Here is a 21315-nt window from a genome sequence, read left to right on the forward strand (position 1 = left end):
ACAGTTGACATTTGGGGGAATTAGTCTGTCCACAGGGTCTCCCCCGGCAGCCCTTGTGGTAACTGAAATACGCACCGTAAGCCCAGGCCCTCAGTCAGGGCAGGGCAACAATGAACCCGGGGCTCAGGCCCTCAGGCAGGGCTGAGCAGCAACAGTACAAGCAATAGGAAGCCAAGGCCCTGGGTCAGGGTGGGGCAAAAGGCCTGGGAGAGGGGGAGACGGCTACCCACGAGTTGGGTGGCAGGGGGGACACAGGCCCTCCCACTCCACTGCATCCCAGCCCGGGGCCCTAGCAGCGGCCAAAGACCCACTGCTGAGTCAGTGGGGATCCTGGCCGCAACACACTGACATGGGCTCTGGCAGTGCTGCAGCCAAACTAGGGTCGGCTGCCCCCAGGTCACTGCCAGACTCCCCCTCGGGTAGTACCTGGGTCCAGGTGTTGTCCTCTGGGGGGTCCAGCACCATGGGTTCCTCGGGGTAGCAGGCGCAGGGCAGGTCCGGTAACTCCTCCGGGTAGCAGGTGCAGGGCAGGTCTGGCCAGTCCTGGGCCATGGGGGTTTCCCAGTCACAGGCTAGACTGGAGACATCTGGTCTCTCCTGTAGCTGGGCACTTACTGAGCTCTGAGGGCGAGCCTTTATACTTCCGGGTCACTGCTTGACCCGCTGAGAGGCGGGCTCAGAGCTACCTAGCTCCGCCCACTCCGGCCTCTGGATGGGCTCGGCACCCTTCGGGGTCGTGGGGAGCCACACTGCCTCACTACAGACCTTTACAAAGCACTTGCCACCCAACCGCTCCCAGAGGGATGCTCCTGGCCCAATTTTCTAACCACTTTGGTGCCTAAATGGAAGCGCTGTTTTGCAGAGCTCTGGCCTTGGTTAGAAGTGATACATGTTTCTTCAACAGTTTATTGGTTTGTTTGGTTTTCTCTCTGTCTGGGTTTTTTTATTTGTCTAGTTGATTTGGCAGTCAGGTCTGCGATGCTGACAAATTGTTCCCCTCACTGTTACTGAGCATTTCATTTCCTCAAGAATCAGAACCCTGGACCAAAGGAATAAGCTGTGCGCAGTAGGTTTGTACAGAGTAAGCACATACTAGATAGCAGCTTTCGGGACTGTGCACCCCGTCCAGAGCACGAGTCCACTCCTCTGTGTGCACGGCAGGTCCAGTCAGGGGGGAGGAGCATCCATGCAGCAAAGGAGGAGGGTCGGGAAGGGTGCAAGAATTAAGAAGCAAGGTAGCAGCCGAACGTGGTTTGGGATACAGTGATACTAAAGGGAACTGGTCCCCAAGCAAGTAGCTATGACTCCTTGGGGTTGGATGCACACCCTGAGATGAGACGCTAGGTCTTGGCTCCTAAATCCATGGAAGCCCATTGAAATCTCCACTGGAGCTGCCCAAGAGGTCACATCCATAGTGGCATGTTGCAAAAATGCCTTGTGGCAGGATGGACAAGGAGCTTCCTTTGGGCCAGGCCTGTCTTGGAAGGTCACCACAGGCAGGGGGACTGGAGGAGAACAGCAAACGTTTCCCTGATACGATGCTGCCATTTTGCCAAATGGCGGGGCGTTTAGTGAACCAGATGAAACGGGGGGGAGTGGCACGCCCGACACCCTCTGGAATCTGTCAAAGTGGTATTGCATTTTGCAGCTTTGCCCCCAAACACCTGTCCTGGAGCCCTGCACCTTCTCCCTTTGCGTCTCTCTACACCACCCACATCACCATCCCACAGCCAAGACCCGGGGCACTCTGGTCCGCAGTCACAGCTCAAGGCCAGAACAGGGCCGTGGAGAAGGAATTTCCCCTACTCATGGGAGCTGCTTTTCCCAGAGCAGAGCTGAGCCACGCTGGTGGGGCAGCGTGGGGCAAGCCTGTCCTGATATTGCCCAGGTGGTAGTTGTTCTGGTAAAGAGAGGACTTTGGAGACCAGCACCAAACACACTGACAAGTGCCAAACTCAGGGTAGAACAGTGGTTCTCAAACTTTTGTACTGGTGACCCCTTTCACATAGCAAGCTCTGAGTGCGACCCCCCCCCTTATAAATTAAAAACACTTTTAAATATATTTAACACCATTATAAATGCTGGAGGCAAAGCAGGGTTTGGGGTGGAGGTTAACAACTCGCGACCCCCCATGCAATAACCTTGCGACCCCCTGATGGGTCCTGACCCCCAGTTTGAGAGCCCTTGGGGTAGAACAGCCAGCCATGGACATGTTTCAGACCTAGCTATGTGCCTTCCATGTGTTTCTCCCCAGTACCCAGCATAACAGCATGTAGGCTACCAGTGGGTTCTCTGCCTGTCAGTCTCTCTCACTAACACCTGTCCACTTGTGCCGTTGCAGCGCCGTAGGTCCTGAGGAGTGCCGAGGGGGAGAGAGTGGCGAGAGAATGAAGAAGCCAACTGCGCGGGAGAAGCATGAGGTGGCAGCAGTTTGAAGGGCTCCGGCTGATGGTCCCATGGGCATTGGCGCTATTGGTCCTGAGTCTGTGCTGCCGGGGGTTGGTAGCCGCCGCCGCTGCCGGCCCAGTGCCTGATCAGCATGCCGCCTCCTCCTCCCCCGGCCAGGTTCCGCTGGACTGGCTGCTCACCGACCGGGGACCATTTCACCGAGCTCAGGAATACACTGACTTCGCCGAGCGCTACCGGCAGGGTTTCACCACGAGGTACAGGATCTACAGGTGAGAGGGGAGCTGGCGTTCCTTCCCTAGCGGGCTGTCTCTCTACAGGGGCAAGGTGAACGCGCTGGGAGAGGAGGGGAGAAAAGAGAGACAGAATGGGGCAGGCAAATATGACAAGCTAGCCTGTGTCTGCGCACGTGTGTACATTGCTGCCCTCTAGTGGAATAGAACAGATCTGCTCAGATAGGAGTGCTGTTCACCTCTTAATTCCCACATAAGCCCCCATGGGGTGAATCTTCCCCCATCGCCCTCCCGTGAATTGGGTGACTGCAAATAGATCCTGGCAGATCCTCAGGAGCCACTGTCCCAACTCTGCTGCATTGATGCGCATTTGTACATTACCACTGGGGATAATGCTAGAGGATCACCCAGTGTGAGCCAAACTCTGCCCTTCTCAATGACACACACACGTCTGCAAGTGGTGTGTGGCCCTGGGTTTGCAGTTTAAATAGAAGGATCAAATTCATTAAAGCCAGGGCTGGATTAGGCCCAAGGAATTTCCAAAGCAAATACACCTGACCCTTGCTAACGCATTACTCCACTCCATTACGCGTTACTCCACTGAGCACCCTGGGGCTTCAGCCAGCTGAGAGGTGGAGCTAGTTAACAAGGAAATATTGTCATACATAATTGAACCCCTTTTGTCTAAATAACTGAACAAAGCCTGTTTGGGGATGCTAGATCCCAGGGTGGGTTTTTAGGTATTGTCTTTGTTCATTTACTCATGGAGTCACTAACTCTGGCAAAGCCTGTCCCAGTCAGACATGAGCTTTTAAGCCAGGCTGTTCAGACCTGATGCTCCTCAGGATGGGGACTGGCTCACACTATGGGCTGGGCATGGTGAGGCCCTAATCTCAGTTGCAGCCTCTAGCCTCACTTCTACTAGAAATAAATAACGCTAACAGGCTAGATTCTGAGATCTTCCGTCTTTGGGTGCCGCTCAGGGGATGCCAAGGGAGCAGAAACCACCCTCCGTGCTTTCTTGGGGATATCCCGAGTAGTGCAGAGGGCATGTCAATGTAAAGGTGGAAGGAAGCAGCAAGTGGAGTGACCAATGTGCCTAGTTCTTCGGCAGTTTCCAGCTGCCATGTGCTCCCTATGGGGCCGTAGCCAGCTGGTGCAGTTTGATGCTGCTCTAAACTGTTCTGAGTCCAGGGGCAGAGATTCAGGAAGCTGTAACTGGCCACAACTGGTTCCCAAAAGCCCTCCTCCTCCCCCTCTCCACTGTACTCAGCATAATCTGGGCCAGCAAGTGCAAATCAGGGAGGCTTCAGTGTCATTCACCTCACCAGCTGGCACAGAGCTGATCCCAGGGCAGGAGCAAGATGAATTCTGATGGATGCAGTAGCAAGCCAGACCTTGGAATCCAGAGCAGGCAGCTCAGTGCACAAGCGGGTTGAACCAAAACTAAATTGGATTGAGAAAGAAAAAAAAACCAGGCAGGCAAATAACCCTGCGATGCTGTCAGACCTTACTGTGACTTCAGAGAGCGCTGGGAAAGACATGCTATTTATAGGCCATCCTGACTGCATATGTAGAGCAAACAGGGGACAGGTTCTTCACGGCGCTTATGGCAGAGGGGGGGCCTGTGGCGCTGAGTCTTGCAGGAGCAAGTCAGGCAGTGTAATGGGTTTTGATAAAGGGCTGGATCATTTTATAGGCAGCAATAACAGTTATAGCTCCAATAACACCACTTTTCATGTCTCTAGCCTGGCCATCTGAGCATCCCTGAGTGCTTGGCCAGCTCCCAGAATGCAACCTTTCAACGCCCTTGTGCGCAGCAGGGAAAGGCTGTGAGCATGTCCTTCTCGCAGTGAGTGGCCAGGGTGGGTGCTTGGCACAATGGCCTGCGTTGAGGGGCAACCTCAACTGTATTATCAACTGGAGCTGTATTACCTCAGGCAGAGATTTGGCTTGGGAAAGTACAGCCCTTCCCCCAACATGGGGTCTGAGCCTGGGACTTACAAAGCTAAAAGCATGCGAGACTATAGTAGGTCCATTAACCGCTGATGTGGAGCAGCCACTAGAGGGGGACATAGAGCCCCATTCGCTCCATGGGTTACACATGCACCCTCCCAGTACCATCTCTTAGAATGGTTTAGCATACTCCTCCTTCCACCCCCACCCCCGCATCTGCCCAGCCAGCTCCAGTGATCAGTGAAGAGGGGAAATGGAGCCCTGGCTTTCGCCTTCCATGTCCCTGGGGGGTGGTAGGAGGGACCACTCCTTCCACTGTCCTGAGCACAGGGGCTGTAATACTTCCTCACCCTTGCACACTGGATGCAAGGCAGGGGAAAGATGGCTCCTTGCTCCAGTCTAGCCTTGGGTCAGCCATTAGGAAAAGGCTGCCCCATTCTGTCTAAGTGAAACCCAGGCATCTCATAGGATTCCTCCAGGAGAGAAAGAAGAGACAAGGCATCTTCACTCTGCTGCCGCACACAGAGGATTAATTTCTACACCCTTTCAGAAGAGCAGGTTCAGGAGAGGAGATGGGTTGCCAAAACCATGATTGTCTGTGAGCCACAGAGAGAGGATCTGCTGGGGGCAGGGATAGGGGGAAGAAAAAGAAAAGAAAAGATGACTGTTTGAAGGCAATCAACATCTTGCTCTCGACACCGGGAAAACTCTGCTTTAATCTGCCACGGCTGTCACTGCAGTGCCAGAGGCGTTTGGGTGACAGAAGTGGGGAAAGGAGCTGCTTGTTAGCACCAGTGTACAGAGCGCAGGGGACACAGGGCTGGGTGGCTATTGGAGAGGACATTGCTCACTGGGAAAGCATGAGCACAAAACTATTGGGGAAGTGAAATCTGGGTGGTGTTTTGTGCACCTGTTCGGTCACCTGGTGGAAGCTCAGCTGGATTCCCCACTGGCAGAGGGAATCCCTGACTTCCTCACACCAGGGGTGAAATGGACATGGCCTGTATGTCACTTTTAGCCCTTCTTAAGTCCTCAGGCTTCAGAGGTACCTAGGCTTTGTGCTGGTCTCCTGCATAGGGGGTCATGGATTTCACCCTTAAATAGCTCTTCTGAGGACCTATTTTCCTTCCTGGTTCAGCCACGGCCCACTGCAGACATCTGGAGTAAATGGACAGGAGTGTTGGGAAGCACATGGGCTTGGGGATGATGGAACTGACTCCTCTTGCCCCGGCCCTCAGGCAGGCTGTGGTAAGCAGCGACCCAAATTCGTAACCCCAGGATTGATGTGGTGGCCTATGGGAAAGGACTCCAGTGGGTCTCCGTTCAGTTCTGAACCAGCAGGAGTCAGCGTCACAAACCCCGGGCAACCCTCATAGTGGGAGCTAGCACAGAATCCAGGGAGACCAATCTAATCTACCCCCTCCTCCCTAGAGGTACTGTATAGAGACTGGCTAGTGCTTCAAAGGTAAATTCCCTGAAGATATCACCCAAACCGAGCACGCTCCAACCTGGGGCCGAGCAGGACTTTTGCTGCAACTGCAGCTCTGGGCTGCCACAGGCCGGGGCTGGCCAGAATGGGCACTGGAACCGAGAGCAGGGATCTGGGCACTCCTGTGCTCTCCATGACCTCCCTGCTCGGCCTAGCCCCATAGCGGAGGAAGCTGCCTGGTTCGAATACAGGGAGGACAAGAGGCGGACCTGAGGGAGTAGATTGGGACCAGGAGCCTTGGGAGGAGACTGGGACAAGAGGGGAGGGAAAATGTGACTGTTAGTTGGGATGGGGGGGGAAGACTGGGAGTGGCTAGGCAAGGAAACTGGAGTGGGAGCCAGGAGAGACTGGAGCTGAGGAAGGAAATGAGGGAGAGACTGGGAACCAGTGGGTGTGAGGGAGAACTGAGATCAGATGATGAGCTGGGTCAGGGAGCCACTGGGGACAGGGGAGGTGGGCAGGTTGGCAGGGGCTGACTGGAGGCTAAAGCCAGAGGAGAGAGACAGACTGGAGTAAGAGTTTGGAGAGGTGAACTCGGACTGGCTGGGCAAGGAGACTGGGACTGGGATGAGAGGCCTGAGAGTGGAGACTGGGACTAGCGATGTGGGGCAAACTGAACTGGAATTAGGAGCCAGAAGTGGGGAAGAAACAGGACTGGGACAGGAACAGATTGGAGGGAACGGTGCAGAATGGTGAAGTTTGGGGAGGTGGGAAAACAGATGCCGAAGAGTCTGTGCCCACTAGAGCACACACCCCTCCAGAGCCTGGAATGGAACCCAAGATTCCTGAGCCATGTCATTCCTCCGCTGTCAGCAAAGAGCTGTGAAACCTACTGGCAAGTTGTCCCATCCCCCCCTTCTAGTGCTGGTCCAGAAAGAGGCTAATACTAATACTGCTATCCACCTACTACTACTACTACAGTTCCTCCATCAGCTCCAGTGGCAGAGATCTATGCGTGGGAGCGAAGGGTTCCAACCCTGCTGATTCCTAGATTCCAAGGCCAGAAAAGAACACGGGATCATCTAGTCTGACCTCCTGTGTAACACAGGCCAGAGAACTTCCCCAAAAACTATTCTGACAGCAGAGCGTTTAGCAAAACACCCAAAGACCTAAAGATTTCCAGTGATGGAGCATCCACCATTACCCCTCAGAAGTTGTTTCAATGCTTAATTACCCTCACTGTTAAAAATACACACATTTCCAGTCTGAATTTGTCTAGCTTCTGCTTCTTGTTATCCCTTTCTCTGCACAACTGAAGAGCCCATTAGCCAATATTTGTTCACCAGGCTGGTACTCATACACTGTGATCAAGTCATCCTTTAACCTTCTCTTTGTTAAGCTAAATAGATAGAGCTCTTTGAGTCTGTCACTGTAAGGCATGTTTTCTAATCCTCTAATCATTTTCGTGGCTTTTCTCTGAATCCTCTCCGATTTATCAACATCCTTCTTGATTTGTGGACACTAGAACTGGACACAGGATTCCAGCAGTGACCAAATACAGGGGTAAAATAACCTCCCTACTCCTAGTTGTGATTCCTGTTTATGCATCCAAAGATTGCATTAGCCCTTTTCGCCACAGCCTTGCACTGGGAGCTCATGTTCAGCTGATTAGCCACCATAACCCCCAAATCTTTTTCAGAGTCTCTGCTTCCCAGGGAAGAGTGCCCCATCCTGTAAGTATGGCCTATGTTCTTTGTTCCTAGATGTACACATTTACATTTAGCTGTGTCAGGAGCAAAGCCAAAGTTTCTGGCGCCCTAGGCAGAATTCAGGGGGGGGGGCGGCATTTTGTGCGTTCCCCACGGGGCGCGCGGGAGCTTCTGGTTCCGCTCCCATCGCGCCACCGAAGAAGGACCCTCCCCCGAAATGCCGCAGGCGACAGCGGCAGTCATTGAGCTGCTCAATTGCCTGCTGCTGTTTTCTGTGGCACGTGGGCAGAAGGTCCTTCTTTGGCGGCGCAACGGAGTGGAACTGGAAGCTCCCATGCGCCCCGTGGGGAGAGCACAAAATGCCGCCCCCCCAAATCCTGGCGCCCTAGGCAACCGCCTAGGGTCGCCTAATGGAAGCGCCGGCCCTGAGCTGTGTCAAAACTCATATTGTTTGCTTCTGCCCTGCTTATGAAGTGATCCAGAGCACTCTGTGTCAGTGACCTGTCCTCTTCATTATTTACCATTCCCCCAATTTTTGGGTCATCTGCAAACGTTTTCAGTGATGATTTTGTTTTCTTCCAAGTCATTAATAAAAATGTTGGGGCCAAGAACTGATCCCCAGAGGACCTCACTAGAAACATACCCACTTGATGATGATTCAACGTATATTCTATTTGAGATCTATCAGTTAGCCAGTTTTTTATCCATTCAAATTGTGCCATATTTATTTGGTCCCATTCTAGTTTTGTAATCAAAATTTTGTGTGGTATCAAGTCAAATTTCTTACAGAAGTCTAAGTATATTGCATCAACACTATTATCAACTGAATGTGTAATCCCATCAAAAAATATATCCAGATTAGTTTGACAGGATCTGTTTTCCACAAACCCATGTTGATTGGCATTAATTATATTACCCTACTTTAGTTCTTAATTAATTGAGTCTCATATTAGCCGCTCCATTATTTTATGCAGACGTGATGGTCAGACTGCAATGAATCATATGGGGTCTCAATATGATGCCATGTGACAGAATTTCTGTTTCTTCAGTTTGCTTTTTTAAAAACCCAGGAAATCACACATTAAAAATGACATAGGTTGCAAAGTCAAGCACTCAAAAGTTAGGAAATTCCAAAATTAAGTTTGGTGTGTAATCTTAATTTGGCACCCTTGTGTATATGCATTATGATACCATTGTTAATTACAGGATCACATACAATTTTTTTCCACAAAACCCTTGCCTCATTTGGTATGTGGCATGGATCTGCTCTGGAGACTAATCAGGCTGTGTAGTGAAGGAGGCTGTTGCCTGTAGGACCTTTCCTCATTTGTTGCAGAATTGGGAATGGGTGTAGTGAAGGAGACGGGATTGCAAGAAGAGAAAGAATAATCTCATGGCTAAGGCAGTCAGATGCTGCCCTGGAGAACTGATTTCTATCCCTTCCTCTGCCACAGAGATTCTGTGTGATGCTGGGCAAGTCACCTAAACCCAACTTTTCACAGAGGGCCACTAATTGTGTATTCCTCATTTTCTTGGGTGCCCAGATTGAGATCCTGTGATCTGATTTGCAGAAGCACTGAGAATGCACCGCTGCCAATGGGCGCTTCACTTTAAACACATAATGTACTAAGTTCTCTAAAAAACTGGGCCCTAGGTATCTATAAAATTAGTGGTTATTTTTTACTAATCTCAGTGTGCTCCTAATCTGGAAAATGGAGATAATACTCCCTTATCTCACAGGGGTACTGTGACAATGAATATATATTCGTGAAGCACTCCTGTACTGTATTGACAAGCACCACAGAAAAGTCAACGAGGAAATTAATAATTCTATCTTCAGACAGGGTTGGAATAGTGTGCAGTAAATAAAGCCTAGGGCTACCCATTGAACAATGAGGAGAAAACAAAATATTGGCTAGCTGCTCCATCCTGCGCATTGAAGGAGACAGGACTCCGGGGTGGGAAATAGTATGTGATCACATAATAAAAGGCTGTACCATACAGCATACGCACAAGGGGGCCAAATTAAGGTGACACAGGCCACCTTAATTCTAGTATTTCCTAACTTTTGAACACTTGACTTTGCAACCTTAATAATATTCTTTTAATGGAGGTTTTTGTGGTGTAGTAATTATTTATATGCAACAGTCACAGACCAGGACCCCATTGTTGTGGGCAAGGTATAATACAATGTATTATATTATATGTAGCATTTTACATGCATGTAAATATCACAGGCCCAGGGGCTTTTTTTGAAGTTATCCATTTTTCAGGACAACTCCAAATCCAAACATGTCCAAGTTTTCATTTTCCCCTTTATTTCACTCTTTTTCTCTCCCCCTTTTTAGTGGCAAAATGGAAAAGAGAGAGAAAGAGGGCAAAACACAGAAAACAAACCACTCCCAGTTCCCAAAAACTGGAGAAAAAAGTGAAAAATTTTGAAACCAAAATAATTTTAAATACAGATTTTCACAAAATATTCCAAAGAAATGAAAACCCTTTAGAAACTGTCAGAAGAAAAATTGTTTAGAAAATTTTGAAAACACTCGTGAAAAAAATCTTTCCCTTTTTTCAACCAGCTCTTGCACTAGCCATGAATGAACAGAACAGCCTGGGGAAGTATTAATTGAAGGTCATCGCTAGCTGGGGAGGCATGTACTGGACACAGTGACAATTCCAGTTAGAGGGGGGTGATGACACCAGTTGGTTTTGCGGATTAATAACACCCTAGCCTTTAACCTCGGGAGGCTGTTCAGATAGGCATTGATGGGCTTTGTTCTCCCCTTTTGCTCACTGTTCTCTTCCTTCTCCCATCCACCCACCCACCCACAATTAGATGCATCTGATGTTTCTAGCCAGCAGAAAACTTAGGACTGGAATAGCAAGGGTCATGATGGAAGCACTTTGGCAGAGCTGCATGCGTGGGAATCTTGCACATTGCTTGCCTAACACACTGCCTTCCTCTAATCAGTGCTGTCAGGTTCTCACTTTAATGAGCATCAGAATGCACCTAATTGTCTCTAAAAGACTATATGGGGGGTTTTCTGTACAAAACCCTTACAGCCAGGGAGGTGGTTTTTGAAAGGCAGAGAAAAGCAGAGATTCTAGTACAAGGCCCTTTTTGACAACAAACAAAGCAGCTACTGCTAGTGCTGTGATCAGCTTGTTGTTATGAATCCTGGTGCCTTCAGGGGATTGATTTTCACCACCACCACCCTGGCCTCCATGCTGCTGCTGTGGGACCCAGAGGTCTCTGGAGAAAATGCTGGTGACGAAGGTGAGACAGGAAGAAAGAACCCCACATGGATTAAGGCAACCGTTGTCTCTCAGCTCCTCCGAGGCATGTAATCAGCTAGCAACCCTTTGGATTTGTTTTGATAGCACAACAGCTAAACTCAGGGTAAGCTAATCCACCTCCACCTGACAGAGCCTTCTGCACTTGGATCTAAAGAGCCTCTCTGAGAAGGACCTGCATGGCATTGGGGATTCGCGCTGTTGTTTTCCAGGTGGAGCCCAGCGTTCAGATTTGCTGTTGGTCCCCTGTGAATCAAGTGTGGGGGGAGGCTTGTGGGGCACATGCTAAGCCAGCACATGGCCCCGAACTGGAATAGGAGGGAGTGCTGATTAAGTCACACTGGGGAGCTGGAAGAGCAGGCACTGCTAAAGGTGAGGACTGAGGTGCCTTGTGGGAGTGGGACAATACTCGGGTTGGCACAGCCAGAGGTGGGGCAGGTCAGGGTGTCGGTGCTTTGGCAGAGTGTGGGCACAGGAAGAGCCAGGGACCTGCTGTGGGACAGGACCTAGGGGCGTTGATGTATGGGGGCCCAGCACTGGAATGGGGGGGGGCTTTGCTGATGAGGCCGGGACTCTGACCATAGGGTATAACAGGTTTGTCAGAATAAAGCATCTCCCCCTCCTAAGCCCTCACACATGCTGACATAGGAGCAAGACCTCAAGGCCAAAACTCAGCCCTTCTGACAGGTGCCCAGTCCATACCACTAACCATCCAACAAAGGCTAAGGCCTAGCCCACAGCCCCTGATGGCAGGAGCGTCTGCCCCTCCGACCCGTCAGCCAGAGCAAAGGAGGCTTTGTCTGTGGTGAAGAAATGGGGCCAAGAGGTTTCTTCCCCCTGCAGGTCAAAAGCAGAGGGACGCGATTCCAGAGAGACACGTACCCCAGGCAAGGGACATGAGGCTTCTGCCAAGACGTGGGCCCCATGCCTATGGCTGGAAGAGGATGGATCTCAGACATAGTCAGAAGCAGGGGAGAGTGGGATAAATGGGGCCTAATGCCAAACACCAGCCCCTGCTCTTTCTCCCAGCTCCCCATACGCAGACCCTTTGGTCTTCTTCCTTCAGCCTCTGGACAGACCTTCCCGGCCAGGGGTGATCTTCCTCTCCCACCCTCCCCTTCCTCGCTCCCCAACACATCACCCCCTGCATAGACTTCACCCCTCTCACTGACTCACTGTTCAGCTGGGCCCCTCAGAGGAGCTGGGCCCACAGCCCAAAGGTGGTGATGGGAAGGAACAAGTGACCGAAATGAACAAAAAGCGCCAAACCTGAGCCTCCATTCTCCCTCTGGAATAGCCTCTGGGGCAGGAGCAGCCCTAGGCTGTCGGTGGTGGTAATTCCTGGGCCAGGCCGATTGTGAAGAGCGCAGGCACGCTTGGTTGCTCAGGGCTTTGCAGTCTCACAGCTGCAACTCCAAGCGCTTGTCTGCTCTCCGACATGGCTGTTGCGCTGCCCATTTAACCTAATAAAAACCCACACGGGGTGCCATCACTGGAGCGATGGCAGATACTCCGGCTGGCTGCTCACCCCAGCCTCCCCTCCATCTCTCCCAATCACCCTTAATTAAACCAGCTGAAAGCCACAGCCTGATTTTAATTAGAGCAAAATTGCAAAGATTAGACTGAAATTGGCCAATCATTGTTTACAGGGCCATTGTTTGGGAAAACAGCGGGCTGGTAAATTGCCTCTATGCCGGGCTTGCAGCGAGTGCAGACGGTGCCGGGGATGTGGGAGTCCTGCTAAACGGGGCTTGGCATGTACCATATGGCACATTTTGCAGGCTGCAGATGTTGAGATGTTACTTACCAAATTACCCAATGCCAGCACATGCTGCCAACCTCCTTCCCCCGGTGGTGCCCCTCAATACAGAGAGGGGGCCCAATGCTTGGCAAAGTGTGGGTATAAACCCCTGTGCACTAGCAGGGCTTTTGACAGGGTAACGGCTGAGAAGGAAGGATGATCTAGGGCAGGGGTAGGCAACCTATGGCACGTGTGCCGAAGGTGGCACATGAGCTGATTTTCAGTGGCATTCACATTGCCTGGGTCCTGGCCACCAGTCCGGGGGGCTCTGCATTTTAACTTAATTTTAAATGAAGCTTTTTAAATATTTTAAAAACCTTATTTACTTTACATACAACAATAGTTTAGTTATATATTATAGACTTATAGCAAGAGACCTTCTAAAAATGTTAAAATGTATTACTGGCACACAAAACCTTAAATTAGAGTGAATAAATGAAGACTTGGCACACCACTTCTGAAAGGTTGCCGACCTCTGATCTAGAAGATAGGGCACTGAGCTGGGATCCAGGAGATCTGGAGTCAATCCCTAGCTCAGCCATAGACTGCCTGCTTGACTTTGGGCAAGTTACGTGGTGTTTCTCAGTGCTTCAGTTCTTCCTTTGTAAAACAGGGATAATACGTCCCTTCCTGCCAGAGGTGCTGGAAGGGTAAAGGAGGGTGCTATGTACCAAGAGAGGTTATGAGTTCGAATTCCATTGTTTAGACTCTAGTTTCCTTTCCTGTCCCCCTCCATTCCCAGAATTCCCACCTCCAGGAGGTGGCATAGCTGAGCATACTCCCACACTGTGTGGGAAAGCATCAGATCGGGCCTTCCCTTCCACCCAGTTCCTGCAACAGCCCTGTCTGGGGATAGCAGCAAAGTTGGCAGCCTCACACGGCTTGGAGAGCCCTGGGCAGTGGGGCCGTGTACACCTATGAAGAGTATTCCTGAGGACCCCTGCTGGCTCGTGCCCTACTCCCATTCATAAGCAGACCCAGACAGATCAGTGGGAGTTTTGCCTGTAGTTTCAATAGGAGCAGCGTCAGGCAATGATTTTATAGCTGTTTCTGTTAGAGATATCACTGTATTTACAGGGTAATGACATTTTAAACCTCAGACCCCTTAGCTCAGGTATGCCCAGAGAATGGCCATATCCTATAGGCCATAGTTCAGTATCTTAGACGTGGAGGGGCAGAGTGCCAGGGAAAATTATTTTAACAGGCCAGAGCCCCAGCCTTCCGAATCCTTTTTATTTACTCAGTCTCCATGTACAATTATATTTACATGTAAGTATATTAGTATACCCGGGACTGAGTCTCCTCTCACCTACAGCTCTGTAAATCAGGACAATGAAGTCAATGGTATAAACCAGAGAAAAATCAGGCCCAGGATGTTGCATGTGGTATAAGATCTGTTCCATAGCAATTATAAATAGTTCAGACCATTTATGATTAATTTATTACTATTACACATAGCATTAATATATACTGGCTTGCTATTATAACTAATGGCTCTGGGATTACCTATGTTTGTTTATAACTTTAATTTTTAACTAATATAATTAGCAAGCAGTGTGGTTTAGTCGGTAGACCTGGGTTCTATTCCCTGGCTGTGCCATTGACCTGCTGAGTGCCTTTGGGCAAAACACTTCATCTATTTCCCCTCCCACTCCTTGTCTATTTAGACTGCAAGATCTAAGGTGCAGGCACTCTCTCGCCATGTGTGTACAGTGCACAGCACACCGGGGCCCTGATCTCATGCTACCATAATACTGAGGCTCATGTGCCTTTCTTTGGGGCTAATACAAAACCATCAGGAGTCTTTTCATTGATTTCAGTGGGCTTTGGCTCAGGCTCTCTGAAACCATCTGCAGGGTGGAAACTGCACGAGCAGGGCCAGCTCCAGGGTTTTTGCCACTCTAAAGAGCAAAAAAAAAAAAGCTGCGATCGTGATCTGCAGGAGCCCCACCGCGCCGCTTCAGTCTTCGGCAGCAATTCGGCAGCAGGTCCTTCGCTCCAAGAGGGACCGAGGGACCCGCCGCCAAATTCCTGCCGAAGAGCCAGACGTGCCGCTCCTTCCCTGTGGCCGCCCCAGGCACCTGCTTGCTGGGCTGGTGTCTGGAGCCAGCCCTGTGCACGAGGAGAACACTGTGATCAGCTACTAGTTTGTCTGTGGGTGGAATCCATCAGCTAGCAGTCCACACCTGTCTATCACCAGCAAGGCAAGGGGGAAGCAAGCAGCCCAGCTGTGTGCATGCATTTTTCATTTCTGAACTTTGGCAAATGTTCCTGCAGATTAGATGCAGCCTTCTGGTAAGGTGTCAGTGGACCAAGCCTGAAGTTTTGGCATCTCTTACTTAGCTCTGAGTACCGGTCTGTATATCTAACCTTGGAAACATTTCCAGGGCCCTGCCCACCAGGAATAGCCGATACACACGGCTGCATAGCAGAGCAAAGGTTTCAGCCGCAGAATTCCCAGATGGGATCACTGTGCTGTCAGCCGAGTCCACATAGCACTTTTAGCCTGGCCACACTACCTACAAAGTTGTTGCACCATTGGCTGGGGCTGGTAGTAAGCATTTTCACATGCAGCCACTCATCAACCCTTTGAGACTGGGGATATGTCCCCCTAAGCATTCACTAGGCTGCGGTGTGAGGAAATACCCGTGATGGCCTTCGGGTTAATCTGTTTAGATCAAAGGGTGGTAAATGCTTCCTGCAAATCGTCATCTGCTACGTGCAGATCACATAGGGTATTATGACAGCAGGACAATTCCCCAGAGAAAACACTACTCAAAGGGGCTCTCCCACCCAGGCTGTGGTGGCTACCTAGCTGGAAGTCAATGGTTGCTTCCAGTACGGATTGGCCTTTTTAACCAATGGATTCGCTGGTTTGAATTTGGCTCACATGTGAAATGAGTTTGGATGCCTCAGCAGCAGGGGATGGGTAGATTCATAAACTGGAAAGCCAGAAGGGATCATTGTGATCTTGCCCAACCATCTGCATCACCCAGGCTAGTGAACATCACCCAGTGATCCCCACTTCGGGTCTGTAGATGGGCCGATTCATCCCTGCGGCGCCTCCTGCTGGTGTCTTCCAGGAATTAGCTCAATTTCCAGCCCAGAGCGCCCGCTGCAGGCCAGTGATCCACCTGTCCTCTGGCCCCAAGTCCCTCCCTGGACCCCGGTGCCCTTTTAACTGGGGTGCTGCCCCCTGGTAGTACCCCACCAATCTGGGTCTCCCCTCCCCAGGGAACCCCCAACCCAGTATCCCCACTTTGCCTCAGTTTTGGCTACTGCCCAGTCTCCATCTAGCCCCCCTGCCCTGGGGCAGACTGTAGTATCAGCCACTCATCATAGGCAAAGGGGTTTGGACCTGCTGCCTTTGCCTACCCCTGGGCTGCCCCCAGTACCTCTTGGCCTTATGCTAGGCTGCAGCCTGGGACTTTCCAGGCAGGAGCTCCCCAGCTCCTCTTCTTTTCGCCAGCCCTGCTTCACCCAGGTACCCTGTGTCTAGCGTCTAAACAACCAGACCCTTCTCCCTCTACAGGCAGAGGGAGACTGAGTGGGCTCCTGGCTCACAGCCTTTTATAGGGGCCAGCTGTGGCCTGACTGGGGTGTGGCCCAGCTGCAGCCACTTCCCCAATCAGCCCAGCTTTTAGAGCTGCAGCTTTCAAGCCCTGCCAGGTCGCTTTTTAAACCCCTCAGGGCAGGAGTGGGTAACCAACCCGCTACAGGGTCCTTAACATGTGGTGGAACTAGTGCATATCCTATAGGAGGCCATCCATGCAGTCTCATGCTAAAGCTGCAGAGTGATGGAGCATCCCTTGGGAAGCTTTACCTGTGGTTCACCATCATCATCACTGTTCCTTACTCCCAGGCTGATTTTGTTTCATTTCAACTTCTTGCCTTGGTCTTTGGAATAGCAGCTGTGCGTTCAGCCTCCATCCATTCTCTCTCACTCCCACCTCCTTTGAACTGAGCTGGAATTGTTTCCATTCCAGTCTCTCCTCTCGGCTGCCAGAGCAGAATTATTGATCATATGAGGGGCGCGTTGGAGGGAGCTAGACCTGTTAGATATAGTCTGTTACCGCCAGTTATGAGAGACTCTGGCTAAATCCCTAATCTATTCAGTTCTCTGTGGGCGTACTTAACCAGCTGATATTGCAATATCCCTAGCCCAGTTCCCTCCAAATGAGATGTTTCCAGCACACATGTGGGACTTGTCGTATATACATGGATTTGTATTGCGCTGCATGCCAGCGGGGGCTCATGTACTCCACAACAAAGGCAGCCAGCACGCCTGCAGGACAGAGAATAGAGGGAGCCGGGCTTTGCCTGGCTCCACGTACGAAGGGAAAGCAACTGAGATGATGTGAGGTGGTAGCTGAAGGAGAGGGAGGCTGGCCTTCTGGTTACAGCCCTGGGCTGGAATGCAGAAGATTTGGGTCCAATTCCCTGCTCTACCACTGACTCCCTTTGTGACCCTGGGTTCTCTGCCTCAGTTCCCCAACTGTACAGCATGTAACAGGGTGGCACCCCACCTCTGAGAAGCACCCTCTGGCCAAGTGCGTCTGCATCTCTGTCAGTCTGTGGTGATTCCTCCAGCCAAGTCTCACACCGTGTATATGGAACACAACTCAGAGCCCTTCTGGGGCAGCAGTGCAACAAAGTCTTTCAGCGGTCCTGGCCCTGATAGGGAGCCGTGCCCGCAGGGCCTCCTCCATGGAGGCTCTTCTCCTGCTCTGGTCTGTTCTGGCCCCTGCTGGGCCTCTTAACAGTTCAGATCCCCTTCTGGGGTTTATCACTGTACAAATGTAGGTCACTTCCCCCGTGGCCTATGGGGGGAACTCGGGCCTGCCCACTACTCTGGGTCCCCACCCAGGGACCCTAAGAATCACAGCCACATGCCACCATGTCCCTTTAGTAACCACTTTCAGTTCCAGGGGCCACTTCCCTGCAGCCCCAGCCTTCACCAAAGCTTCAGCCTACCTCAGGGCTCTTTTGTGTTCAGGCCCGACAGCCAGCCAGCAGCTCTTTCTTGCCTCCCCCAGTTCCTGCCCACACTGAGCTGTCCGTGGTGCTGCAGTTCCCTTTGGCCAGCCAGGAGCACCACCTGCACTCCCCTGGCTGTAAGCCGCAACTGAGTCAGGGCTGCACTGCAACTCCTTTTATACTAGCTTGCAACCCTGTGAATGGCTAGCCTCTTGCAGCCTTCTTGACTGGCTATATCCCACACAGCCTCTCTGTGCAGCTTGGAGGACTCCTCTACTGTACTTTCCTGGGACGGGTATGGGAGGACCCTCGTCCTGCCTGTCACAAGTGGGGATGAGAATCCTGTCTGGTCTATTAGAGCGTGAGCTCTTATGGGCAGAGCCTGTCTCACTAGGTGTCCGTTACAGCACCTAGCACAATGGGCCCGATCTTGCTTGGGTCTCCTTGGATCTACCTTCACCCACCCCTAATGGAAGGCGGTACAATGACCAGTACATACTACAGCCTTTGTGACTGCGATGGGGGTTTATGTTCTCTCCCATTTGCCCATCCTCCCATCCCTCTCACCTGGATACTGGAGTTCATGACTGCTTTTCCTTGGCTTCTTTCTCCAGAGAGTTTGCCCGCTGGAAGGTGAATAACTTAGCCTTGGAAAGGAAAGATTTCTTCAGCTTGCCACTGCCCTTGGCCCCCGAATTCATCCGGAACATCCGCCTCCTGGGACGAAGGCCCAGCCTGCAACAGATTACAGAAAACCTGATTAAAAAATACGGCACGCATTTCCTGCTCTCCGCCACTCTGGGAGGTAAGTGCCTCCTGTGCCAAAGTTATGCTCCTGGGGCCAGACCCTCAGCTGGTGCAAATTGGCATTGATGTCAGTGACGCTAACTCCATTTCCACCAGCTGAGGATCTGGCCCATGCAAAATGGCCTTTACCTTTCCTGCCTTACTTATGTAGCAGCATCGAGATGTGAGCATGGTCTGCCCAGTTCTGGGGACAGTGCTTGCTCATGGAACCACTGTTGCTGGCTCAGCAGCAGAAGTGATGACCAGCCAAGATCTTCCAAAGTGACTAGTGATTTTGGGGTCCCAACCCAAGAACCCTGAAAAGAGACTCTTTTTCGGAGGGCGGATGTGCTGCACTTCCTGAGAATCAGGCTCCTTTCCGGCATCTCAAGTTGGGCCCCTCAAACCACTAGTCACTTTGGAAAAATCTTGGCCGCTGTTGCTGCGTTGGGGCCCATAAAAACAGCAACTAGTGTTTGGCAAGGAGAACGGCAGAGAGAGGGGGTGGGTTTTAAAAGAGATGCCTGGATGTTTTCGATGTCTGGGAGCAGCTCGGAGCAACGGGGTACAAGCAGCAGCAGAACAAGCCCTAAATACGAGGGCTCCGATAAGCATGGGGACTCTTTACTGAGTGACCATGGGGCTGGGAGCACACAGACATTTCCACATAGCCGAGGCTAACACCTGCAGAGGGCCAGGCAAGGCACGCTCCATCTCCAAATGGAGCAGGAGAGTCTCCTATGACTCAACCGCAGTCCTCTGGCCAAGTGTCACTGGGCCCCCGCAAAGGAATGCCCCGATGCTCCCCAAGCCTCAAGCACTGGGTTGCTTGGCATTGGGGGCAAGGCCTGGAGCATGGCTCAGGGCTCTGATGGGGATGTGAGAGGCGCAGGAGAGATGGAGGGAAGAAGTGGAATGGGTTGTATTTGTGTGCTAGCCTCTCGTGTTCTGTCCTGCAAATGGGCCACTGTGTGAGGGCCAAGGCAGTAAAAGATAAGACGCAATGGCCCTTTAATAAGGGAGGCTGGTTCTATAAATCCACGCACAGGGACGTGTCTCCAGGCAGAGGAAGGGCCGATGTAATGGAGAGATGGCCTCCAATGGTGCCCTCCTGCCTACCCGGCAGAACCAGTTGGGATTCCTGGAGGTCTCCGCATGATTGAGCCTCCTAGTTGGGCACTGGGGAGCTGGCCAGGGAGTGGCAATGTCTCCGAGCCGGCTCAGGATGGCCACCGAGCAGCAAGGGGCTGGGACGCTGCTTGGGCGATCCGGGACTCAGTCTCGAGGGACTGATTAGAGTGGCTGGAAATCAGAGGGGCTGCAGGCTGACGTCCCCCACTGAGCCAACTCGCACGCCTGTGAGAGGCCTTATGGGGCAGACCTACCCAGCAGCCCATCCTTCGGGCTTGTATTGCTGTGAGGGATGGCCAGCCCATAGGGGTGGCAAGGAGGCGGGCTCTGGCTCGGTTCCTGCCCATGGACGACTGACGGTGAAGCAGAGTTGAGCATCCTTGGAGCACACTGACCGGCTCACGTGCCTGTGCAGGAGAAGAGTCCCTGACCATTTTCGTGGACAAGCGCAAGCTGAGCCGGAAGGCGGAAGCGGTCAGGACGGGAGTGGGCGGGAACAGCTCCACTGTCTCCCTGGAGACTCTGCACCAGCTGGCTGCCTCCTACTTCATTGACCGGGAAAGCACGCTGCGCAGGCTCCACCACATCCAAATAGCCACAGCCGCCATCAAGGTAATACCACCGCTGAGCACGGAGCAGGAGGCCCCAGAATGGTGTGGGTGGGGGTGACAGCAAGGGGGACCCTGCCTATCCAGATGGGGATGGGGGCTTAGCATCTCTGGCATTAGTTTTCCAAAGTAAAGCAAAAGTGAAAGGGGTACAGAGCTCATTCCAGGAGGGATGGGCTTGCAAGTACTTACTCTGCGTATTACAGTAGCCGCTAGACACAACAGATGCTGCACAAACACATTGGAAGGAACCATGTCTGTCCCTACGAACTTACAATCAAAGTACACAAGGCAGATAAAGGGTGAGAGGGGAAACTGAGGCACGGGGCGGGACGTGACATGCGCACGGTCACCCAGCTGGTCAGTGGCAGAGCCAGGAAGAGATCCCATGTCTCCAGACTCCCACTGCACTGCCCTAGGCACTGAGCCATTGTCACAGGGTGGCCCTGCCTCACGTTCCCCTCCTGTGGTAGGCTGCAGCATGAGATCTGCTCCTGCCTCAGTTTCCCCTCGGTCCAGCCATAAAGAGAGACAGTCTGTCTCGCTGTCCAATTCAGAGACTCACCTCTAGGCATAACTTAGTCATGTACACATACAATAGTGCATAAAACTGTCATGATAAAACAGTTCTCCCAGTTCCCACAGGAACACTCATCTAGATACAGGGATTTCTCCAGTCCCCTCTGTGGGGACAATGCTTCCAGGTCACCCACCCGTGAGTCCCCCAGGACTCCTTTCCACCCTTGTTCCTGGTCCTCTCTCTCCCAGCCAGCCACCTGGGAGCCACCAGTCCCCTGACTCTTCTACCCTGAACACAGCTCAGCCCTTTTCAGCCTCTCAGCACTGGCTCTCCAGCTCAGGAAGGGCAGCAGGCTAACCCCTCCACTGGCCTCCAAGCATTTCCTCCCTATTCCCAGGGAAAACCCACATCATTTTCTCCTCTCTGCAACTTCCCTGTCTCTCCCAGGCAGCTCTCACCTGCTAC

At 51.9% G+C, this 21315-nt stretch overlaps 1 protein-coding gene across 2 annotated transcripts in view; it reads left to right on the plus strand.

Annotated features, from left to right (window-relative positions):
- BRINP2 (BMP/retinoic acid inducible neural specific 2) overlaps positions 1-21315 on the plus strand; it is a 55581-nt gene that overhangs the window by 23212 nt on the left and 11054 nt on the right. For both annotated transcript variants that reach the window (XM_039485648.1, XM_039485649.1), the window contains exons 2-4: positions 2342-2678; positions 18420-18610; positions 20138-20334. In XM_039485648.1, the coding sequence (XP_039341582.1) occupies positions 2416-2678; positions 18420-18610; positions 20138-20334 (651 nt within the window). In that variant the 5' untranslated portion in view covers positions 2342-2415. The remainder of the gene's footprint in view (positions 1-2341; positions 2679-18419; positions 18611-20137; positions 20335-21315) is intronic.

The sequence above is a fragment of the Mauremys reevesii genome, linkage group 8, assembly GCF_016161935.1.
Source record: "Mauremys reevesii isolate NIE-2019 linkage group 8, ASM1616193v1, whole genome shotgun sequence".
Taxonomy (NCBI): domain Eukaryota; kingdom Metazoa; phylum Chordata; order Testudines; family Geoemydidae; genus Mauremys; species Mauremys reevesii.